This window comes from Myodes glareolus, chromosome 23 (assembly GCF_982192425.1).
Source record: "Myodes glareolus chromosome 23, mMyoGla1.1, whole genome shotgun sequence".
Taxonomy (NCBI): Eukaryota; Metazoa; Chordata; class Mammalia; order Rodentia; family Cricetidae; genus Myodes; species Myodes glareolus.
This window is the reverse complement of record NC_142048.1, coordinates 32949297-32971647: the sequence shown is the minus strand read 5'-3', so window position 1 is coordinate 32971647 and position 22351 is coordinate 32949297. Positions and strand designations below refer to the sequence as shown.

Genomic DNA, 22351 nt, shown 5'->3' with positions numbered 1-22351 from the left:
ACAATCAGTTCCTGGGCTTTTAAATACGAAGCTCTTGTGTTTGTTAGGATAAACTCAGGCTAAGGCAGAAAGACTGATTTGTTCACTCTTGTTGCCAAACCTGAGCCAATATTTACAAACCATTTTGCTGAGCAAAGTTCATGTCAGCTGACATCAGGAGCGTATGCCACAAACTGCAGAGAACTGTACCGGCCTGGAGCTGGATGCTAGGTCTAGTCACACTGTACATGTAACAGGGTGTCTCTGTTGGACAAGCATAGAAAGCACTGTAAAAAAATTAAAATCCAACATAAGATGTGTTATTTTAGAAATATGAAAGCTACTTAGAAGAAATGCAGGCCTCCTTGGTCTTCCCAGCACACTTACTGAACCACTTACTTTTTCTGTGCAAATGCTGGGCAGGGTGAGGGAGGACATAAAAAGGGGGCACAGGGTTGATTTTTCACACACTCCCTACTCCCTAAGTAGCTACTGCTACCCAAAGCAGTAACGAGCATATTCTTTCCCTAGTAGGCATCCTGAAGTTTGCCTAAGTGCTGCTGATGTAGGTTTTATCCATTTTCTTTCTGCAGTCGAGAAGCCAAGGGCACTCAGACAGTCCTCAGCGAGCTAGTCTCCCTTCGGTGACCAGCATAGGAAGTGCTACCATTCGAGAAGGACGTGGGTGGAGTCTAAAGAAGGAAAATGTTCAGTCAAATCAGCTTTGTCCTTCTGAACTATACCTAATATAATAATGTCAACAATAAAGCCCTCCTTAGTCTCACCAGCAACACAGGCCATTTATAGAGAAGTTTCCACCAGCTGGAGAGATAGATGCTCTATCAAGCACCCACAAGACTAAAGACTATTCTTCAAAACACTGCTACTTTTTTTCAAGACAGTATTGTCTGAAATCTCTACACAATACTACCATCTTTTGAATAGCCTTGTTTTCCTAAAAAGAGTATACATTGAATGATTCAGTGCAGTTAAACATAAACTCTGTGTTAGCATCTGTGTTAGCACTGCTTGAGCTAGTAGCATAGCAAACACATGTACACGTGCACACAGATAATACCATGCATATGCACACTCCAGACTACACACACTTCAGAATACTAACTGCTAACCTGAAAAGGACAGCAGGCACACATGAGGGCTACCCAGTAGCTTTGATTAGCTTCACCAGTGAATTTTGTATAAAAACACAAGTTACAGACTTACAAGGCACAACGGTGACCTACACTACACCTAACAGTCACCATACAAACCAAGCCACCGTGAACAGGAACTGATGGCAGGATTGAAAAGATGAGAATGTCTAAGCAGAAGCTGAGACTAGGAGTAGGCTCTGGGATCATGCTGGAGGAAGGATCACTGGCGGGGTATAACTGAGAAGGTGAAGTGAGCTGCAGAGGATGCTGGGGATCCCACACTCCCGCTCTACTACAAAGGCTCCTGGGAACCACACACTCTGCAAATCTGAGATGATATTGTCACGGACAAACAAAGGCCAGCTGGCAAGCCCCAGGACAGTCTTACGGAAACAGCCCATCATGCTGGCCTTTAAATCCACATCAGACCCTTTCTTCTTTGTTTACTCTGCTTAGCAATGTCCTAGTTACTCTAAATCTTGCTGTCACAACACAATAAGAAATGATTAAAATAAAAGTGGCAAGGTATTGGGGGTTGTGGCCTGCTAAAATTTTAAATCCTCACAGGATGCCACAGAGAAAGAACACACATTCTTGAACCACTATATTCCCTTGAAAAAGTAGTGAGCATTTGAAAATGTCTTACTTAAAACTTTATATAGAGTTTTAGACTGTAGTACACAGATTCCTGAACTGGAGAGAAACACCCGCAGTTGACCTGAAGAAGCAAACAGAGCAACCGTAGCAGCCACAGGACTGGAAAGCCGCAGGTCCCTGAGATTCTCTAGAAGAGCCTCTAGATCCCCGGCTGTGCAGAAACATGGTTAGAATTCTAAACCATAGAAACTGTGAGGTAAGAGTACTGTTAAACATGTACGTAAGCCAACCATGACATGAACTTTGTCGATACAGATGGGCAAGAACATCACCCACCATGATCCTGCACTAATTCGGCAATCCCTTCTGAATTCTTCCTCACCTCTCTTTACACACAGCACCCACTGGATCGTGAGAATAGGCATACAATTTTAAAAATTTAATGTTTTACTTATTTTGCCTACATTTTCTATCAAGAATGTGGAAAAAATTATTAGTTTACTGTTGTTGTACATGAATCTGGCTTCCAAAGTTCTACCGCTGTAAGTGAAACACTACCATCAGTGTAGGCGTGTGTAAAGTCATATTGTGAATTAGTCCAGGACAGGAGGCAATCTGGTAAATTATATATCTCTAAGTAGAGTGTACTCCCTCTCTCTCTAAGCCAAATTCAATGACAGAATACTCAAAGCACCGAGTTTACCACCTTCTTTGCAGTGTTATCTTTTTAAGCTGAGAAATGATTCTTTGAACTTGATCAAAACAACTTTAAATATTTCTTTGAATTTCTCAACTTAATTTTATCTTTTTTAAAAAATACTTATCTATTTATTATGTATACAATATTCTGTCTGTGTGTATGCCTGAAGGCCAGAAGAGGGCACCAGACCTCATTACAGATGGTTGTGAGCCACCATGTGGTTTCTGGGAATTGAACTCAGGACCTTTGGAAGAGCAGGCAATGCTCTTAACCACTGAGCCATCTCTCCAGCCCTTAATTTTATCTTCAACTGTCTGACCTCTAAGACGATCACTATTTATATGGAACACAGTCATGCATTATAGAACATTGATATGAAAATAAACACAATTATTTACATGAAAACATTTGTACGACTGTGATCTGAGCACCCAGAAGGCAGAAGTATAAGGATATCTAGTTTGAGGCCTGGGTTACATAGTGGGACCCTATTTCCAAAAAAATAAAAGGAAGAAAAGAAGGAGGAAGGAAGATGGGAAGGAGGAAGAGGGGAAATAGAAGAGGAGATGGTGGAGGAAGAGGAAGAAGAGGAGGAAGACCACCCCAGTGCCCCAGCACCAGCACACCAACATCAGCACCAGCACCCCAGCACCAGCACTAGCACCCCAGCACCAGCACCCCAGCACCAGCACCCCAACACCAGCACCCCAGCATCAGCACCAGCACCCTAGCACCAGCCTGACATCATTATTTTATTTATGTGACTGAGTGGTAAATTGCACAGAAACAGAACAGCCAGCAATACAAGATCTGTGTGGAATGCATGGAATAGAACTCCCAGGGAGAGAGGGAGGGAGGGAGAGAGGGGAAAGGGAAGGGGGGAGTTCTAGGCAATATCCAAAAGATGGCACATTGGTCATGAAAAGAAAATCTGCTCTGCCATATCTTTTCCCAAAGCCCTTGTTTGAGGACAAACTGAACAAGGAGGGCTCAGGCTGTTGCGCCATCTCACCAAGCTTTGGCATTAACTGCTTCTGTGTGCATTACGTGCTTTGTTCCTGGTACAAAAGGCAGATGGCCTTTTCCGCACCGAACCAGGGATGCAAGCAAGACATAAGCTCCACTGCTCAAGAGAACAGACTCTCAAAGAGCCCACTCCACACTGTAGCCACCATTCTTTTGTTTTGTTTTTGTTTTTTCGAGATAGGGTTTCTCTGTGTAATAGCCCTAGCTGTCCTGGAACTCACTCTGTAGACCAGACTGGCCTCAAACTCAGAGATCCACCTACCTCTGTCTCCAGAGTGCTGGGTGGGATTAAAGACATGGTCCACCACTGCCTGGCTCTAACCACCAATCCTTTTCCTTTTTTTTCTTTTACAAAACTTACAGTTTTATTGTATGACATCATTCTCAATATTGTTATAGAGTCCATTTGCCAGCTTCAAATTTCAAGTATTATTATTTTTTTATTGATTTATATTGAGCTTTACATTTTTCTCTGCTCCCCTCCCTGCCTCTCCCTTCCCCCAAGGTCCCCATGCTCCCAATTTACTCAGGGAATCTTGTCTTTTTCTACTCACCATGTAGATTAGATCTATGTAAGTCTTTCTTAGTGCTCTTATTGTTTTCTAAGTTCTCTGGAATTGTGATTTGCAGGCTGGTTTTCTTTGCTTTATGTTTAAAGCACCTATGAGTGAGTACATGTGATAACTGTCTTTCTGTGTCTGGGTTACCTTACTCAAAATGTTTTCTAGCTCCATCCATTTGCCTGAAAATTTCAAGATGTCGTTATTTTTTTCTGCTGTGTAGTACTCCATTGCGTAAATGTACCATATTTTCCTTATCCATTCTTCAGTCAAGGGGCATTTAGGTTGTTTCCAGGTTCTGGCTATGACAAACAATGCTGCTATATACATAGTTGAGCACATGTCCTTGTGGCACGATTGAGCATCCTCTGGATATATACCCAAAAGTGGTATTACTGGGTCTTGATGAAGGCTATTTCCTAATTTTCTGAGAAATCACCACATTGATATCCAACGGGGTTGTACCAGTTTGCACTCCCACCAGCAATGCAGAAGTGTTCCCTTTTCCCCACAACCTCTCCAGCATAAGTTGTCATCAGTGTCTTTGATCTTGGCCATTCTTACAGGTGTAAGATAGTATCTCAGAGTTGTTTTGATTTGCATTTTCCTGATGACTAAGCATAGAAAAGTCAGTGCTCCTCTTTCTTTGAGAAGAAAGCAATTATATGGGTGAGGGAATGGGAACTACTGTGAACAATTACCTTACAAAATTGCTACACACCAAAAACTTACCCTTCATCTACTAGGTAGGTGGGACAAAAACAGTTTGGCTTACAACGTATAAGTTTAAGTTGACTTATACTGATCCCAATGAGAGGACATATAAAGGGGGTGAATTTGATTCTAAACTTCTGTTTCTGATAAAATATTCTGGGGCTCTTCTGATAGTCTCTTCTAATAATATCTCAAACCATGGTTTAGCAAATCTGAAAAAAATAAGAGTCAGGAGGGAGCTAACTCCATTAGCTTCTCCCCAGCCCGTGATGCCAAGGGCTCCTGTCTGAAGTAGAAACCCCAGGAAGGCGGGTCTTACGGCATCACATCATCAGCTGAGCCTCCAGCAGTGGTTTATGATTTACTCAGGAAAAACAGGTAGTCAAACATTGGTCAAGACCCCTGAAAGGCATCCAGAAAACTACTTGCTCACTCCACACAGCCCGAGGGTTATGCGGAAGCACCATGATCCCTTGTGAAAGAGAGCTGCCCTCCCAAACTCAGTTTGCTTGTCCTTTAGAAAAAGCAGTGAGACAGACCAAGGGACAAGGGTAATGTAGAAACCAAAGTCAAAGGCCTATGGTACAAATACTCCCAAGAGCAGCTTTCTGTACAGAAGAAAATTTATGATCTCGAACATTTGAAACCGCTGAATATAAATTATAAAGTGTGCCAATGTGAAGTTTTCCTGGTGAATACAACACTTCTCACACTGAAGAGTGTCTTCCCAACAACAGTGCCAGGCTAGCCCAGTTTTCTTCTACAAGCAAAGTACTACAAAGCAGGGGCAAAATGAAAGACTCTAGATGCTTAAGAAACTCAAATACTCACACCTAGAATGTTGAACTTTGACCTAAGAGATAAACTGACAAGAATGTGACCAAAAAAGGGTTGGGAGCTATGTGTTGTTGTTTTAGATGCAGGAATTGGCTTCTATTTATTTAATTGCTCATTTAGCCCAGTGCTGAGAACTGAACCCAAGGTCTATTGAGCTAGACCTACAACCCATCCCTCCACACTCTCCTCAGAGGCGCCCAGGGGGCCACAGGCAAGGCATGGCTCTGTGGCTTCGGCATCTTCCACTTTTTCAGTTGCCTCCAGAGGCAGCAGGGTTCCTTCCAAGACTTCAGGATCAGGAAGAGCAAAAGCAGCCATGAAGCAAGTCTTGCATAAAGTGTAGACTTTCTGCTAATGAGCACACAGACACAGGAGCAATTCTTCCACACCATAGGACCCATCCTCCATTTTCTCCCCACATGAATATGTAAGTCTTTGCGTGTCCTCACAGGGCTCACTGCTCCGTTAGGATAGGGGGGCACGTGTCTGTCTGTGTGTGTGTGCACGCGCATGCACACGTGCTCTGGCAGCTCCCGGCATTTAGAAATGAGGATCCAGAACTCCAACATCCTTCCATCTAACATTACTCAGCAATGTGCGACAGTTTATGAACCCAATTTCTCCATGGAACACTGGGCTAGTGCTTTAAAGAGGGCTGCTTTCTTTCCAAATGTCCTTTGAGAAAGGGAGGAAGGGCGGGAGGACGGGAGGACGGGAGGGAGGGAGGGAGGGAGGGAGGGAGGGAGGAAAGGAGGGAGGGATACAGGCAGGCCGGCAGGCAGGTAGGCAGGCAGGCAGGAAGGAAGAAAGGGAAGAAGGACGGCAGGCAGGCAGGCTGGCTCTCTTCCTCTGTACTTTAATCTTGAATATTAAAGAGCCCATGTAGAGTCCTGGCCACTAACTGCCAAATGATAAATCACTTGCTACAACCACTGAATAAAATAAGAAGGCACTAACTTGTTTAAAGAGTCACTTCAACATAATTATTTTCTCAGTGGCAACATATTTTCCCAAGTTACCATGTGTTTAACAGTATCATTGGAAAAAAAAATAAATCAAGACTATCTTATTCCATTCTGGCATCAAAATACTTAACTATTCTTTTACTGCTGTGCATAACAAAATGGTTTACCTTCCAGCATTTTCTGAAGACTGTTCCTCATGACATGGATGTTCTCTATCCCGATAAACTGAAACTTGATATTGGAATAATTGTCTTCATTCTCATAGCCTTTCCCTGCAGCACGATTGGCCATTGCATTAAGCTGCAATGGTCAGCAAAACAAAAGAGGCATCGATTACATTCAGGACATGGAACAACCAACACATTTCCTGGACACTTATAAAAACATTGCAAAGATGTATAGACACACAATGCGCTTTAAATCTCTGGAACACCGTGCTGGGCTCTCACAGCGGCAAGCACAAAGGCTGAGCTATGGTCAACAGCACGCACGTGCTGGTCTGGGTAACATTTCCTCAGTTGGGAAGTCTTCCCTAAGTCCTCCTGGAGCTGCCTCTGCCAATTCTGATGCCAGTGCTGGCCTGGTATGGAAGTCTGTGGCGGAGCCAACTCAACACTATACATCAGAACTTGCCGACAGGATATCCACAGAGATGTCTATCAATATATAGCTCTGCAAGTTAGATTATCTGCCATAACCATAACACCAAAAACCACGTCATCAGGTAAGAATGTCAGTTCTAATTGATCCAGTTGACCCTTCAGCAGGAATCTGATAAACCGAAGGGAGAACGCTGATCGCCAGACTGAAGGGAGGACGCTTCTTCCATTTGGCTTCTTCAACTCTCCATGGCAAATGGAGGGGGTTTTGTCACTTTCAGAACCGTAATTCTGTAGATAAGACATTGGAATTTCAGTGTAAACTGGGTTCAAGGCTGATGGACTCTGAAGAAACTGAATAAACCCAAACTACTCTAACCCTGTACAGTCTAATCAAGCAGATGAGTCCTGCCCTAGGTGGGAAACAGATTTCTCATGGGAATATAAGGCTAGGAATGCTCTGTTCTTGCAACTGACTGAGCAAGCTGTCACTTACAGAGAACAGTGTTCACTGACCATTCTCTTCTTTAGGCCACAAAGGTTAGGAAATAGCCAGATGGAGGTGGCGGTGGGGTCAGACCTGCTTTTCAGAATACAGCACAAAGTAGTACTTCAAATGGTTCAGTTCAAAAAGCTAAGTTAAGTTAAAAATACTCTGGCCCAGATCTTCTAGTTACAAGATTAAAGGTCCCAGCACATACAGATGAAGAATGTCTGCCATGATGTTTTTGTAAACACGGAAGCTGCACACCTATGAGTATCTCATCAGAGTGGTAACTGAATAAACCAAGCATATACATGGAATACAGCCAGACATCAAAGACATGAACCCCGATCTATCTCTCCACTTTCTCTCTCACACATCATACATCTACATGTACATACGTGTAAGCTAAAGAGTGTTCACACAACCACCCACTGTGAATAAACTTACTGATTGATTTATTCACTTTTATTATGAAGAATTAAAATCACAGGTGACAACTTCAGCAGAAAGAGATGGCAAGCTACAGGGGAACATTATCAACACTGCTTCAGATGCTCTTGTAGCCTTCCACTGTGACAGGAAGCCTATATCAAGTCTGGACCATAAGCCATAGAAACGAGGTGGTAAGGAGGGAAACAGAACACAGCTGACAGCAAGCCCTGCCACGGGAGTCCCTGCTTCAGGGGCAAGTGGTGCTCCCGCTCCTCAGCTCAGCTCCTCTGTCACCTGTGGGGCCTTCAGACACTGATGCCAGTCGGCAGAAGCAGGCCACCAGTCCTAAGAACACAGGCTTTAGCCTTAAACCAAGAAAAAGTTAAATCTTAAGAGATACTGTATATTCATCCTTTAAAAGGTTCTAATATCCATGGGACATTTCTTCTTCTAGAAATTACACACACATGTTACTCTCATGGAATTATGTACTATAAAAAAATCACTGCTCTATGTAATTATTTTCAGGGCTGTTGGCTAAAACTCTGTGATAAGTTTCATCAAATGCAACAAATCAACAGGGTCCATACAAGAAGCTTTATGTTCGTACACTTATTCTGCATCTGAATCCAAGTCAAGCCTTCTCACCACATACCCCCTCTTCTAAAAACAACATGCAGCAAGCAAAAATATTACTACTACAGTTATTACATATACAACGTATGATCAGACTTTAAAATAATTAAGAAGCTACAAAGGAAGAATCGACTGGAAGTCTTTCTGACTGACACACAGGAGGAAGCATTTTGAAAGTCAATGTGTACTTCACACAACAGACAGAAGGTGGCAATATTTAATCTATCATACAATTTTTTTTTTCAGGAGCAGCACTTTTTTCACAAAAGCTGAACTCTCAAAGCAGAAACACAGGTTTATCCAAAAAGCTACTCTAGATTGATCTAGATAAATGATAGAGAGAGAGAGAGAGAGAGAGAGAGAGAGAGAGAGAGAGAGAGAGATGATAGCTAGCTAGCTAGATGGATGGATAGATAGATGGATGGACGGACAGATAGATGATAGATGGATGGACAGATAGATAGATAGTTAGACAGACAGATAGATATGGATAGGACAGAGTATGCTTTACACCAAGAAATCTCTACTAGCAGGACTAATGTGGCTCTTCTGATTGAGAACTACATTTTATAATTAAGTAAACGGCTATTGGCTTCAGATCCTAATAATTCCCCAGTAGATAGAGCCCAGTGTTTTAAATGCATCCCAATTTCTAGATCTGCTTGAGAAGCAGGGGTGGGAAAATCTTCCCAGTTCATAGGAAAACCCTTTGCTACCTAACATTAGCATTTCTGGTGCAGAAATAACCATAGAAGAAACAAGGAGTCACTGATTGAGAGAAAAGATGCACATGAAGTTGTTCTTGTTGCCTTAAGCAAGTAACTGAAGACAGAAGAGAAAGCACATGGTACCAGTGTCAAATGGGAGCATAAAATCCCAACCAGGCTTCAGAGGGAACAAATGGGTTTAGGACTGGTAAGAGCTGGCAACCCTGGGCAACTCTGCCAGATAACAACAGTTACAGCTGGGGTTTACTGGGGAGGATGGACAGGCTGTTCTGGATAAAGAAGTAAAGGAAATAAGAGACCCAAGAGGGGCTCAAAGCATTTAGGGTCCTCTACAGACAGCCTCAGTTAAGGAATTTAAATTCTGTCGTGGTGAACAAATGTTGAGCCATTTTGAGTATCTTTAACGAAAAAGTAGAAACTGATTTAGAGCTGATGACAAAGAAGGTCCACCACACAGGAGCAGCATGGCAAGTGGTGGGTATTTAAAAACTCAGCAGTGAGCCAGGCCTCATGGCACAGGCCTGTACTCCCTGCTATTCTGCGGGCTGAGTCAGGGACAGGGAATGACAGCCTTGACACCTTAGCCAGACCCCACAGTAAAGTCAACAGAGACTGAGGTGTAGCTCAGTAGCAAAGTACTTGAAGTCATATGTTCAATCCCCAGCACTGAAAAAGGAAACAAAGAAAGAATCAGCAGTGAGAAGTGGAGAGAGTATGTGCTGCCCAGGAGCCCCATCAGTTACAGACACATGTCTGCACCTCACTCATGGCCACACTCTACACACAGTTTACAAAGGAGACTAATGATTGGCTGACCAACTGGTCACATGACTACATAAAAGAATGAGGTAAGAGGTGATCAAGCCAAAACTAGAAAGAAACACAATCAGGTTCTGTACCACCCCATGAATCCCATCCATGAATCCCCAGTGAGTGCCAGTCTGGAGAGACAGCTGAAGGAAGGCCTGGTCCCTACCCTACCTAGCCTTGGAGTCCAGGACCATACCAGTTACATTTTATGCCCGAATCATTGCAAAGCCTGAGCTCAGAATTGAACAGGAAACCACAGTGAAGCTGACTTTAGCAGAAGAACTGGGCCACAGCCTGACACAGGTTGTCAAAGGATGGTCCTCTCCTCCCCTCACCTTACTAACTTTAACTGTGGCACACTCGTGGAAATACTGGATGATTCTATCGCCTACAAATACTGTCTACAGATGACCTTGTCAACTTCTTCCCCTTCCCATCTAGAGGCGGCTTGTGCATATTTAAGAGTATCAGGATTATATTCAAGCAGGAATCTTGATTCAGGTTAATTTACATTTCAACCCACATATGATGTGAAATGGTCTTTTTCCCTATCTACAGGCTATGCGGACTGAAGAATGCTTTTCCCCGAGACTCTTCCCCTCCTGTGTTTTCTGCCAGGTTCACCTTTTCTGTGTAGCTGGTAGAAGGGGCCCCATGGAATGGAAGCACTTAGATAAATTGCTCTTTGCGAAGCTAGGCAATTACAATTGTCTTATTGCTTAACAGTGCTTCTCTGATGAATACTCATTAACCATCTCTGCCTTCTATTGGCATGGGTATCCAAAGGGTGACTTTATGAAAGCACACATGTAGGCTTCCATTCCACACATGGAAGATCCACTGTGGCATGAGCCCATTCCTGCAGCCCTACCAGCATACTTGCCCACAGTTCCTCACTGGGGACCTTCAGTGCAGGTAAGTTGTCTCAGCAAGGTTTTATCAGTTTGCTCAGGCCCAGCCTAAGCCAAAGGATATTGCTCCGTCCTTTCATGGACAAAGAACAGAAGTGATGACTGTCCTCGCCTGCCATGAAACACAATGACACGCTCCCATTCTCCGTCATCTGTCACTGGCCCTGCAAGGCTGAGGCATATATGACCAGGAAATATGTTCCCACTTGGGACCATATTAGACGCCCCTAATCTTCACAGCTGTGTCTTGAAGATGCCACCTGCATGGAACCCAGTAAACAGACACTACCTCATCTCCAGAGAAAGAGAAACACCCCATGACTTTATGTTACACAATAAAATAACCACAGATGCAGTGATGCCAAGGCCATAACCAGGAAGCAATCTTTGGAGCTGGAGCGTGACACAGGCTGATCTCAACCTCACCCCAGCCTTCAGGACTCACTTCCTCCATAGCTAGTAGGTGTACAGCGCACAGTTCAAAGCCCTTCCTGCTCCTTTGGCCTTGAAGTGATTCCGGCTGAGATTGGGGCTGGCTCTTCAGCTGTGTCTGTGTTTCTGCTGAGGTGGCAACCCTCAATAGTGTCTTAAAGCGGAGACATGGTCCCCCAGAGAGGATTTTAGTAAACAGAAAAAACACTAGTTTGGGAGTCAAATAAGCCTGTATTTGACTGAATGTGGTCTCAGCCCAAAACTGTGCGATATTGGTGAATTATTTAACCTCTTTAAAGCTAAGACCTTACCCAGGGAAAGACAAGAAGTCTGCTAATCCGCAGGATTCTTACAAAAATTAAATTAAAAAGCACTTAACACTTTTGCAAGCCCATCAAAATCTGATAAGTTTTAAAATCCGAACATCTGATACAGTCAAGGACAAGGCTGCGATGTGATGAAACACTCCGTGTTTGAGACCTCAGCAAATACTGTTCTGACACATTTAGACCTCAATGCACCAATCTCTAGCAGCAGCACGTGGCCCCGAGGAGACTCTGGACAATACAAACTTGAGGATGTCACGGCCTCTGCTGCCCATCACTCTCACAGCAGCAAGCAGTTCAGAAGGCTTTCATCTGAGTGGGTGGCTTGGGATGCTCTTGTGTGGATTTAGCCTTGCTCAGAGGCCAAGGATCAGGATCCTGTGAACAGCCTCCTGAGCCTTTCTCTGTATACTAGGGAGTAAATCTGAGTGCAGGGCCAAGGACCTAGGGAACACTTGCACGTCAGCACGCAAACCTTTCATGGCACACATCCATTTACTTTCCTGGCTACCTAGGAAACACATACAGCTAACACACTCAGGGTGGGGGTGGGGATCAACCAGCATAGTCATGGTCCTTGAAGCAAAAAAAGGAAGAAGAAAGAAAGCTTAAAGCGAATGGTTTAAAAAACCATGTGCATGTGCGTGTGCCTGGATTATATGAGAAGATACCTAACTTTGTTTAATGGATGAGAGTCAAACTTCTCATCACTAGAATAAACAGAGTGAGTACTAAATATACCCTTCAAATCAAATCCTGAGGATTAATTGGCTTTAAATATGGACTAGGCCTGGCCCTGCAGCTGCTACACTCTGGGGAAGGCTTACACCACACACAGCCAACTTGGATCAGTGGCTCTTCAGTTAGCAGGTCTGTCTGTTTATCTCTGTGTAAAGCTGGAAAAGCAGGGTAGGAGACGGATTTCCGTCTCCGCTCAGTAAAGTTCCAGCTTCCCTCCCCGTCCTGAGCCTGGCTGCAGAATATCGTCTAAGGAGTACAAACTCTAAGAGAATGCAGAAAACACAGGGAGGAGGCAGGAGGATGGTCTGGGTCAGAGGAAGGGGTCTAAGTCTGATTCGGGCAGAAAGGCACAAACTGAAAGGTAACAATAGAAGTTTAAAGCTGTTTCACATCCTCCAAGTGCAAACCTCCTAGCATCTTCTTCCCTGGTCTGGAGATTCTGTCTGTGGTGTGCAGTGAAACTTTACTAAAAAGGCATAGACGTGGTATGTATATGTGGCAAGATGTGAAGACTATGTCTATAAATACCTATGACGTCGCCACGAAGCGCCTACTCATAATGGTTCAACTTCTAAACTGACTTGAGCTATTAGTCTATTTTCTCTTTCCTATGTCAAGTTTTTATTCCCTTGTGTTCCTTTTAAAATAGCATTGCTGACATTTAATTCACATGTCCTACAACTACCCTATGAAGATGGAGCAATGGGAGCCAGGAACGGTTATAGAATATTATTTTAAGGTACTTTTATTTATGCTCTGGGACATGTTTGATGATGCAAAGATGTATTTGATTAAATAAAGTTCACCTGTGGTCAAGAGGCTGCATCAGCAACTAGCTGACAGGACGTGGCAGGGAGGAGCCAGGTGGAGAAGGATTCTTACGGAGGGGCAAGGAGCAGCACAAGGGCTTTTGGGGAGACACGGGAGGAGAGGGGGTGAGCTGCTCATTATCCAGCTCTCTGGGGAGCAGAATTGCACCTCAAACCTTGAATCTTGAGTTCTTCAGAGGGACAGAGATTTAGTTAAGTTCCCTTCTTAGCTTTGAAAAAGTCAGTACCTGAGGGAACGGAATGCTCTTAGGCTGTGGCCTAACCACTGCTGATAGCAGGGGGTAACTGCGGCTGCTGATTTGGACAGCCATGGATTAAAAGGCAGCAACCATTTTAAAAATGACAGCAAGGGACGGTATCAGTTAAGCTTTGGTTCAGTCCAGCCTTGGGACTCAGGGCTGCAGAGACAGACGTGCATGAAAATGTTGGCACTTACTTTGGGTCGCGTGTCCACGACATAAACGAAGTCACTTCCGGGATTGGCTTTCCTGATGGCTTGGAGCATCTGTTCGTCCTCCAGACACCGAGCACTGAAGCCAGAGAGGGGCTGGCTGCTCCTGCAGATGGAGGCCTGCAGGAAGAGGCCACAGCAACACAGTGCCGTCAGAGAGGCTTCGGGGCCATCCCAGAGCAAGGAGTCCTTGGTTAGCCTGCACCCCACGCCAATGTTGGAAATAGGACGAGACTTTGTGGAAATCTGAATCAAAGTCGAAGACCCTCTACATGGGCAAGCTTTCTGTGTAAGACCGTAGGAATGTGTGAAGATCTTTAGATGCGATCCAAATCATGAAACCTAAAGCCATTTTAAGCAACCTGTTTTCCTTAAACAGGTTTAAACGGGGGGGGGGGGGGGGGGGGGATTTTTACTTACTGCTTCTTATCATTTTCTATCCTAGTCTATTTAAAAGATCATAAGCACCCAAAATCATTTGTGAGGGTCACATTTTCCCAGTAATGAAAGCCCATGTCACTATTGCTCAGTAACAGCGTTTAAAAACAAGACGTTTCTTCAGACTCCTCTTAGCATGTCCTGACATTTCCCTGACCTTCAATTCCAACATCATACAACCATCCTTCCATTTCCCAGGTCCTGCACTGGTGGGTTTAACCAGCTGTGGCTTTAAACAACTGTGGGTTAAAACTATTCAGATAAAAAGTACTGAACCATACTGAATACACTTAGACTTTTTTGTCACCTATCCCTAAACAGCCCATCATAGCAAGTATTTGCCTTGGGTATTTTAACCAACCGAAAGCCAATGTAAAGTACGTAGAGAGGGTGAGCAGTGTATACGCAAACATCAGTGTTGTAGAATATTCTTTTAAGGTGTGTTACTTTTGTTTATGCTCTGGGACATTTGTTTAATGATACAAAGATGTTTTTGAACAAATAAAATTCACCTGTCGCCAGGAGGCTGCGTCAGCAACTAGCTGACAGGAAGTTATAGGGAGGAGTCAGGTGGAGAAGGTTATAAGTAGGGGTGAGAAAAAGCACAGGGTCTTCTTGGTACTAAGTCATTGATGAGTTTTGTTCCCTAGAAATTTATGATGTGAATTTAGGAGACCATATTGTACATAATTTAAAGTAAAATAACTCTTAAAAACCCTAACATAACTCTAAATAACAAACAAACCCAGAATGCTGTCCATAAGTAAGTCTCTAACCATGACCTGCAAAGCTGCTTGATTTCAAAGGGAGTCTGAGTGATGGGGAGCTCCGCAAGGCCCATGTACAGACACAGGATTAAAATTAATGTCATGGGGTGCCTTGATATCTGGCAAAACCAAGAGACCCTAATGCAAGCTCTCACCACACACTGCTCCTACTGATAAGGACCCTGTCACATAAGTCTCCTGACCTAACAGCCTGTGGCAGCTCGTGGTCACTGAAGTACGGGGTCTCTGTTTTCCTCCAGCCTATGGTATGGACAAATCAGTTAAACCTCCAGTAGGAACAGGGACAGCCTGTCACAATACTGCAAGGCCTGACCTCCCCCCCACAGCACCCCATTTTCACCCCTCCCCGTGCAACTGCAACATGGCCCTTATTCAATGGCTAGGTTATAACAATCAACAAGAGCGTGGAAAGCCAAGAGGCCACTTCACCTGACTCCCACACAGTCACAGATATCCATATTCAGCAATGGGACTTTGTAAGGACAAGCCCTCACCCAGAAGCTCTTATATACTTAAACATAACACTGGAATCCAAATATTGTTACACAACACACATGACTACTTTTCCTCCTGCAATTCAGATTTTTGTGTGTACAGAGATGTGGGAACGGGAGCTCAAGGGCCCACATGGTCAGTGTTTTCCCAGAGTAACCACATCATGAGAGGATGCTCGGATACAAGTCTATCCGAAGCCTTTGCTAGAACAACTAAATCCAATGCAGAGGATTCCCAACTTCATGATATACTTGATGATATACTGCTGGAAAGATCAGAAGGTCAAGAGGGCAGAAGCAGGCATGGAGGTCATTAGACTAAGCTGGCCTCTGAGCTACCTTCTGAAGGTGCCTCCTATCCGAGGCACTGTACCTTTATCCTATGATATCACACTGACCCAAGAAAGGTTCACTTTTCTCAGAAAAGGGAGCAGTATAGACACTGGACTCACTGTTTAAATACTCTGTCTGTCCTACTGCTGGAAGGAAGAACAATCAATTCTATCCCTCACCTAAATTCCTGTCCTCTCTCACTTCATCACAAAATGTTAATAATACTGGCATCTCAATTTAAAGTATAACACCACAGAACCTCATAACTTTACTAACTCCGTTTTTAAGAAAGAGGAGTCACAACATCCTTGGCCACTAAACACTGTTCCACTCCTGTGTGGGTTGAAACGTATCAGGAGTTAAATAATACAGGCAAGTGTCACGTTTCTCCAGGCCCCATTTCATGGCTGGGAAAAGAGCAGGGGACGCAAATGCATCCTTTCAATGAGGAGAACCCACTGCTAACCAAGCATCGTCTTCTGGAGGAGGCGACCCAGAAGGCAGTTTCCTTATTCTGTTGGAGCTGCCTTGCTCAAAATATTTTCGGAAACTTCCTTTATCACCTGACAGCTGTTGCTCGACCTTGACTGTAAGTAAATTTACATTCATTTACATACAATTACATATATGTACACATGTGTGGACACACGCGTGTGCACACACACACAGAGCATTGCTTGGTTTAAAATATAAAACTATATTAACCACGAAAATCAAACCTTTTTGCCTGACTCGAGCTAAGTATTTTTTATAGCTGATGGCAAAGAATATTGTTACTCCTCCAAGTTTGTTTTCCTATCTTCCATGGAAACAGAGCTTTAAATCGTAGTTCCTTGCATGGTTACCCAAAGACTGCATTTTTCTGCCTTCTCTGCACAGTTCTGTTGGACAGGATATGAGCAGAAATGTCACACTTGCTTCTTGGACCTTCCTTTTAAAAGTGAGAGCCTGCTGGGAGCCTCCTCATCCACTGCCTGGAGTGGGGAACTGATGGCTGATACTAAAGCCCTCTTCATCTAAGGGTCAGAAAAACACGCATAGCACCTCCAGAGAGGACAGCTTCATCCAGGCAGCTGAATATGCTTAGGTAATGTCTGAGTCTATCATTGTTTCATTGCCAAATAGACATGGAAGGTAAGTTTCTACATGGAACTAGATTGTCTCACACCACCCACAGGATACCCATGTACCACTGAGAATTCAAATAAATACACAAAGAGAAAAAGAGACAGAGGAAGCTAGAAAAACTCCCACCCAGGATAAAACCTAAAAGCCGGCTGAAGCAAAGGCCTGCTGTGAGACGTACATGGCTTTCTCTACAGTAGTAGGAGAGGGCAGGAAACCGCCGTCGGCTCCGGAACTTGGAACTGCCCACGATGATGTGTGCTGTGGCTGATTTGGGAACGTACAGTTCCGTGGGGTAAGAGTCACAAACCTGTCACCAGAAAATAGAAAGGTATGTTGAGGCAATCAAGCAGCACACTGCAAATTGACCCCAGAAATCCCATTTCGACGTGCCTGAAGGCTGCAGATCTTCGCTTTCCTAATCAAGTTACAGAGGGGGCTGTTTCGAGGAAACCTGAAGCCACTCTGAGAAGGGAAGTGCTGCCAAGTCTGTGACAAATCCGGAGGGAACGCAGAATGACTGCGGACACCGTGTCACTGTGCACTGTCCTTCTCTCCAAACTGCAACTCTGCATCCTAATGGCTGAAGAAACATTAGCCCCCTATGTTTGACTGGCAGCCTGTGTGGGGACAATTTCCGAAAACGTAGTCACAGCAGTTACATCCTCAGGTCACCTGTGTCCCTGGCACGCTGTGTACTTCTTTAGCCTTCTCTGAACACCCCTGCCCCTGGTCTTCTCAGGTTCCTTCTATTCTTCCCCAGCCCACCCAGTCCCACACCTTCTTTTAGGAAGTCTCCTCCCAGGTCCTCCCCTAGGAAGATTTCTAGATAGGATTTCACGGTACGCCTCTCATTACCACACAATGTAGCAGCGTCATCTGTGATTCATGTGAGTTGATTTAATAAGTAGTAAAAAAATTGCTCCTCATAGGACCTGGTGCCTTGGAGGACCATAGGATTGAGAATCAGAAATCAGCTGCTTGATACCTTTGGTCTGGCATTTGTGACTCTGCAACCTTGAAGAACCAAACTACACCGGATGCTTTGGTTTTCTGATCTCCTAAAGTGATAGTTTAGTAATGATATTTTAGGGAGTGGACAGAAGGAAACAATCAGATATCAGCCATGACAGGGCACTTTATAAAGCACCGGAGCCAAAAGAAATGCCAGCACTTGGCAATGGTGTGTGCTGCTTGCTGTTGGTGTTTGGTTTTCCCATCAGTCAGTCCATCAGATGGCAGCTTCCTGGGCTTCATCAAGCAACCGTTTCTTTCCTGGAAGTCAAGCATCTTTGGAGTCATAGCAACAGAATCCACATGGGTGTAGCAACAGGGGTAATATTTTATCTACGGATCCTTTGGCCAACTCCACCCACTCTTACCACACTACAAGTCGCCACTAAAGGGAATGAGAAACCACATGAGAGTTCTCAGCCTCCTGACAAGATGCCATCTATCCCTGCCTGCTTCCACTGACTCTCTTAACCAGACAGCTCAAAATCATGGCGCAAAAGGCCATAAAAGGAATGACCACAGGTCCAAAGCGTCCTTTCAGTCTCAGCTGGGCTCGTACTCTCAAGGAAAGTCCTGTTCCAGAAGTGGAGAGCCCAGCCTACTAGGACCCAGACAGCAAGAATGGGGCCACAGAACATTGCACTTCCTTCCTGATTCTAGCCTAGTGTATGACTCTGTCTCAAGCAAGCAAGCTCTAGAATATTAACACAAACCACTTCTGCTGGCCCGTGGGTCAAACATGTGATCACTCAGCAGACTGCCGTTATGTTGAAAATTACCAGTTTTGAAAGAAAGTAGGTTTTCAGTAAATTGAGAATCACCTAGCCTCTTCCTAATAACAAAAATACGAAGAAACTGAAAGGTTTAATGGCTAAGTACAATAACAATCTGTACTAGGGAAGACTTTCCAAAATACTGCACATAGCTTCTGGAGATCAAGAGGAAAGTGAAGGACCCTGCTGCTCCTGAAGTTCTCTCACAGCCAGAAAACATCCAGTGTGGTCCAGGCCACACCACTGTGTACCCCATGGCTGAAATGACACTAGGGAAGGAGAGATACCGAGGGCCCAACCCAAAACTCTGAGGCTGTGCTGCTGTCTCTGCATTAGCGACTGCACAAGACAGACACCACCTTCTAGAACAGCAGAGCCGTCACTCTCAGAAAACCGTGGACCTTCATGGCTCAGCCGATGCAAAGGCCAAAGTTCCCTTACCCAGTCAACAACTTCCAGGCTTGCAAACTGGCTGGCACAACTTCATCTCTTGAACACAGCTCTATTAAAGGAATCTTGCTTCTTCAGAGCACTGAGCCCTAGTCTATGAGGCAAGTAATTGGCATTCTGATGCATTTTCTAGTAGGATCTCCAAGACGCTAAAGCAACTGCTAAATCAGTTAATGATGATAACACCCTCAGGCTTCCAGGGCCATTTAACTTGAGTTCTAACCACCATTTGTACAGAGCTGAAAGAATGAGACACATCCTCCTTTTAAAGCAGGAATCACTCTCAAATGAAAACTGAGAGTCCTATCCTGAAAGCTACAAATACTTCTGAAGAAACTGAAGACACAAATGGAATGATACTTGAATTCCTATATTAGAAGACCCAATATGGCTACAATGTCCCTACCCAAAGCAACCTACAGACTCGAGGCAAACCTATCAAAATCTCAATGGCCATTTTGCAGAAATACAAAAATTTATCCTGAAACTAATATGAATTATAAAGAGACTCCATATACACAAGACATTTTCTTAAAGAACAAAGTCGGGGATTCCTACATCACAATCTGAAGACAGGTTAGGCAGCCACAGATATCCGAGGAATATGAAACTATCATAAAGACAGAATGGAGGGCTCAAGAATAAACCTCACACGCAGCTGCGGACCCTAACAAGGGACCAAAGCTGTTCTTGGGGAAAAAATGGCTTCTTATCTAGCTACTGGAAAAACTAGAAATGTACACCCACAGTGAAAAGGTGAGCCCTTAGCCCTTACACAAAAACGAACTCAGTATGGATTAAAGGTGTAAGTGCAGGACGCAAAAAACAACGAGGAATCGCTTCACGCTAAGATCTGGTTTTCATTTTCTATGGATTATGTTAAAAGTGTAAGCACTGGCGGGAAAAAAAACCAAAACTACACTGCACATTGACTTTTATGCATCCAAGGAGCAACCAAAAGAATGAAAAGACAACCAAACAAATCATGAGTTTACTATCCAAAATACACAAAGAAATTTATGTCAACAAATCAAATGCCTTGCCTAAAAACAGGCAGGAGACTTGAACACCCCCAAGATGTCCACAGTCAACATACACAGGAAAGGACGGTCAGAAGCACTAACTACTCTGGCAGGGAAACAAGTAAGCACTACACTGAGAAACTGTCGCACAGTTCAACCGTTAGGCTGGCCACTGCTAAGACAAAGCCAAAAACAATTGTTGGCAAGGATGCAGAGAAACTAGAACCTTGTGCATGCTGCCGAGACTCTAAAGCAATGCAAGCACAAGAAACACAGTAGGAAAGTCTTTACAGCTTTTAAAATACAATCAGTACATGATGCAGAAACCTCACTCTGGTAAATAAGCATATGAGTAGGGAGACTGCAAAGGTGTGTTCACACGGCCTCGCTAGAAGCAGCACTGCTGCTGGGGGCCAAGAGACAAACACAGCTCCCAAATCCATCAGCGGAAGGATGAACAAATGTTTCCTGTTCACGTCGGACTACCGTCCACCCTAAATGGAAGTAAATGCTGCCATATAAGCCAATAGAAGTCACATGAGAGGTAACACTGCATGATTCTTTTTCATGTGCAGTATCTAAAGGGGTCTAATTCATTAACATGGGGAAGTAGAAACCTAAGCACAGGCCGAGCAGAGAGGGGAGAGGGGAGAATTACTATGTAAGGGGCACAAAGTCTCAGCTCTGCAAGGCGAGCTCTGGAGTTCAACTGCACGGCAATGTGGCTCGCTGAGCTCCACTAAGTGCGCGCCTGACAGTGCTGACGGTGGCAAATGTGGAAAGAAATGTCGTCCATCTTAGAAACCTCACTGCTGTCACTTTTACAACTAGTTCACAGAGTTGTAATCAAAATCCCGGTAATGACGAATGCGTCACACAATATAATTTATGCTACTACATTTTAAAATTCCTCAAGAATCACGTGACATTTTTGTCTGGTTTTGAAAATCAAAAGGAAAAACTCAGAGAAAATGGGAAAAGTTCACAAGATTGAAACATGTTTTTCTCTTGCTTTTTACTTCTGACTTGACTTTGTTAATGAAACAAGTTGGGCTGTTGTTTATGAATAAGAAAACATTTTTTCTGTCCTCACTAAATAAATTAGTCTGCATTTCTCACTAAATTAGCCTGTCTTAAAGGCCCATGTGTACCCATGGGGTCTTGCCCTAAGGAATCTTTTTAGGTAACTCCTGCGTTCATTCACTAAGCTGCTACCATGTCCTTACTTTATTACGGGAATTACTGTTAGACCCAGGCAGAAATGAGTAACAGAGAGGCTGGCCGTGAAGATGTCACATTCTCAGAACTGGTCCCTACTGCCCTGGGTACCTTCCAGTAAATGTATTTACCTATACAGATGCTATCCACCCAAGATGCTATCCATCCACGCTATCCAAGGTGTCTGAGTCAGACGCGGACGGGCAGCTTCTTGTCGGGAACTGAGGTCCATCTACACAGAAACACTGGCCCTGTAACTTACTTCGAGGAATTTATGACAAAGGGATGAGCAACATGAAGTAATTTATGAATAAAAGATAATATGGTAAGATTTAGCTGTAGGGAACTGGAGTAAACAAGTCTGATTGAATAGATGGTTTAGATCATATTTTAAGTTATATTACAAGGAAGATCAAATAACTCTTCCCCCATTTCCGGGAGCTGAACTTGGGCCCTGTGAACGCAGGTCAAGTGCTCTACCACAGAGCTACATCCCCAGCCTGACTAAAATATTAACCGTGTAATAGACACCAATTACTTCACCTGAATAAAGGTAATCTCAGGGTTGTGTATAAAACAAAGAACGTACTTTGGGAGTTAGGCTGCCATGAGCAAGTGTCACAGGTATCCCAGCTCATGCGGCACTGATGTCAGAGTTGACAGTGACTAACCTGCCCAAGACCACACAACCGGAGAACAGCAGAACTCTTCTGACATCACCTCCATCACTGGCGAGCTCCTCTCGGCCACCCACTTGAAAGGATTTGTGCCAAGTATAAAA

The 22351-nt window shown here is 44.1% G+C and overlaps 1 protein-coding gene across 1 annotated transcript in view; it reads right to left on the bottom strand.

Moving 5' to 3' along the window:
* Positions 1-22351, bottom strand: part of Mtmr7 (myotubularin related protein 7) — an 81563-nt gene that overhangs the window by 22366 nt on the left and 36846 nt on the right. The window contains exons 5-7 of the mRNA XM_087901125.1: positions 17275-17403; positions 13901-14035; positions 6700-6832 (exon numbers count right to left, since the gene is read on the bottom strand). Coding sequence (XP_087757251.1) covers positions 6700-6832; positions 13901-14035; positions 17275-17403 — 397 coding nt within the window. The remainder of the gene's footprint in view (positions 1-6699; positions 6833-13900; positions 14036-17274; positions 17404-22351) is intronic.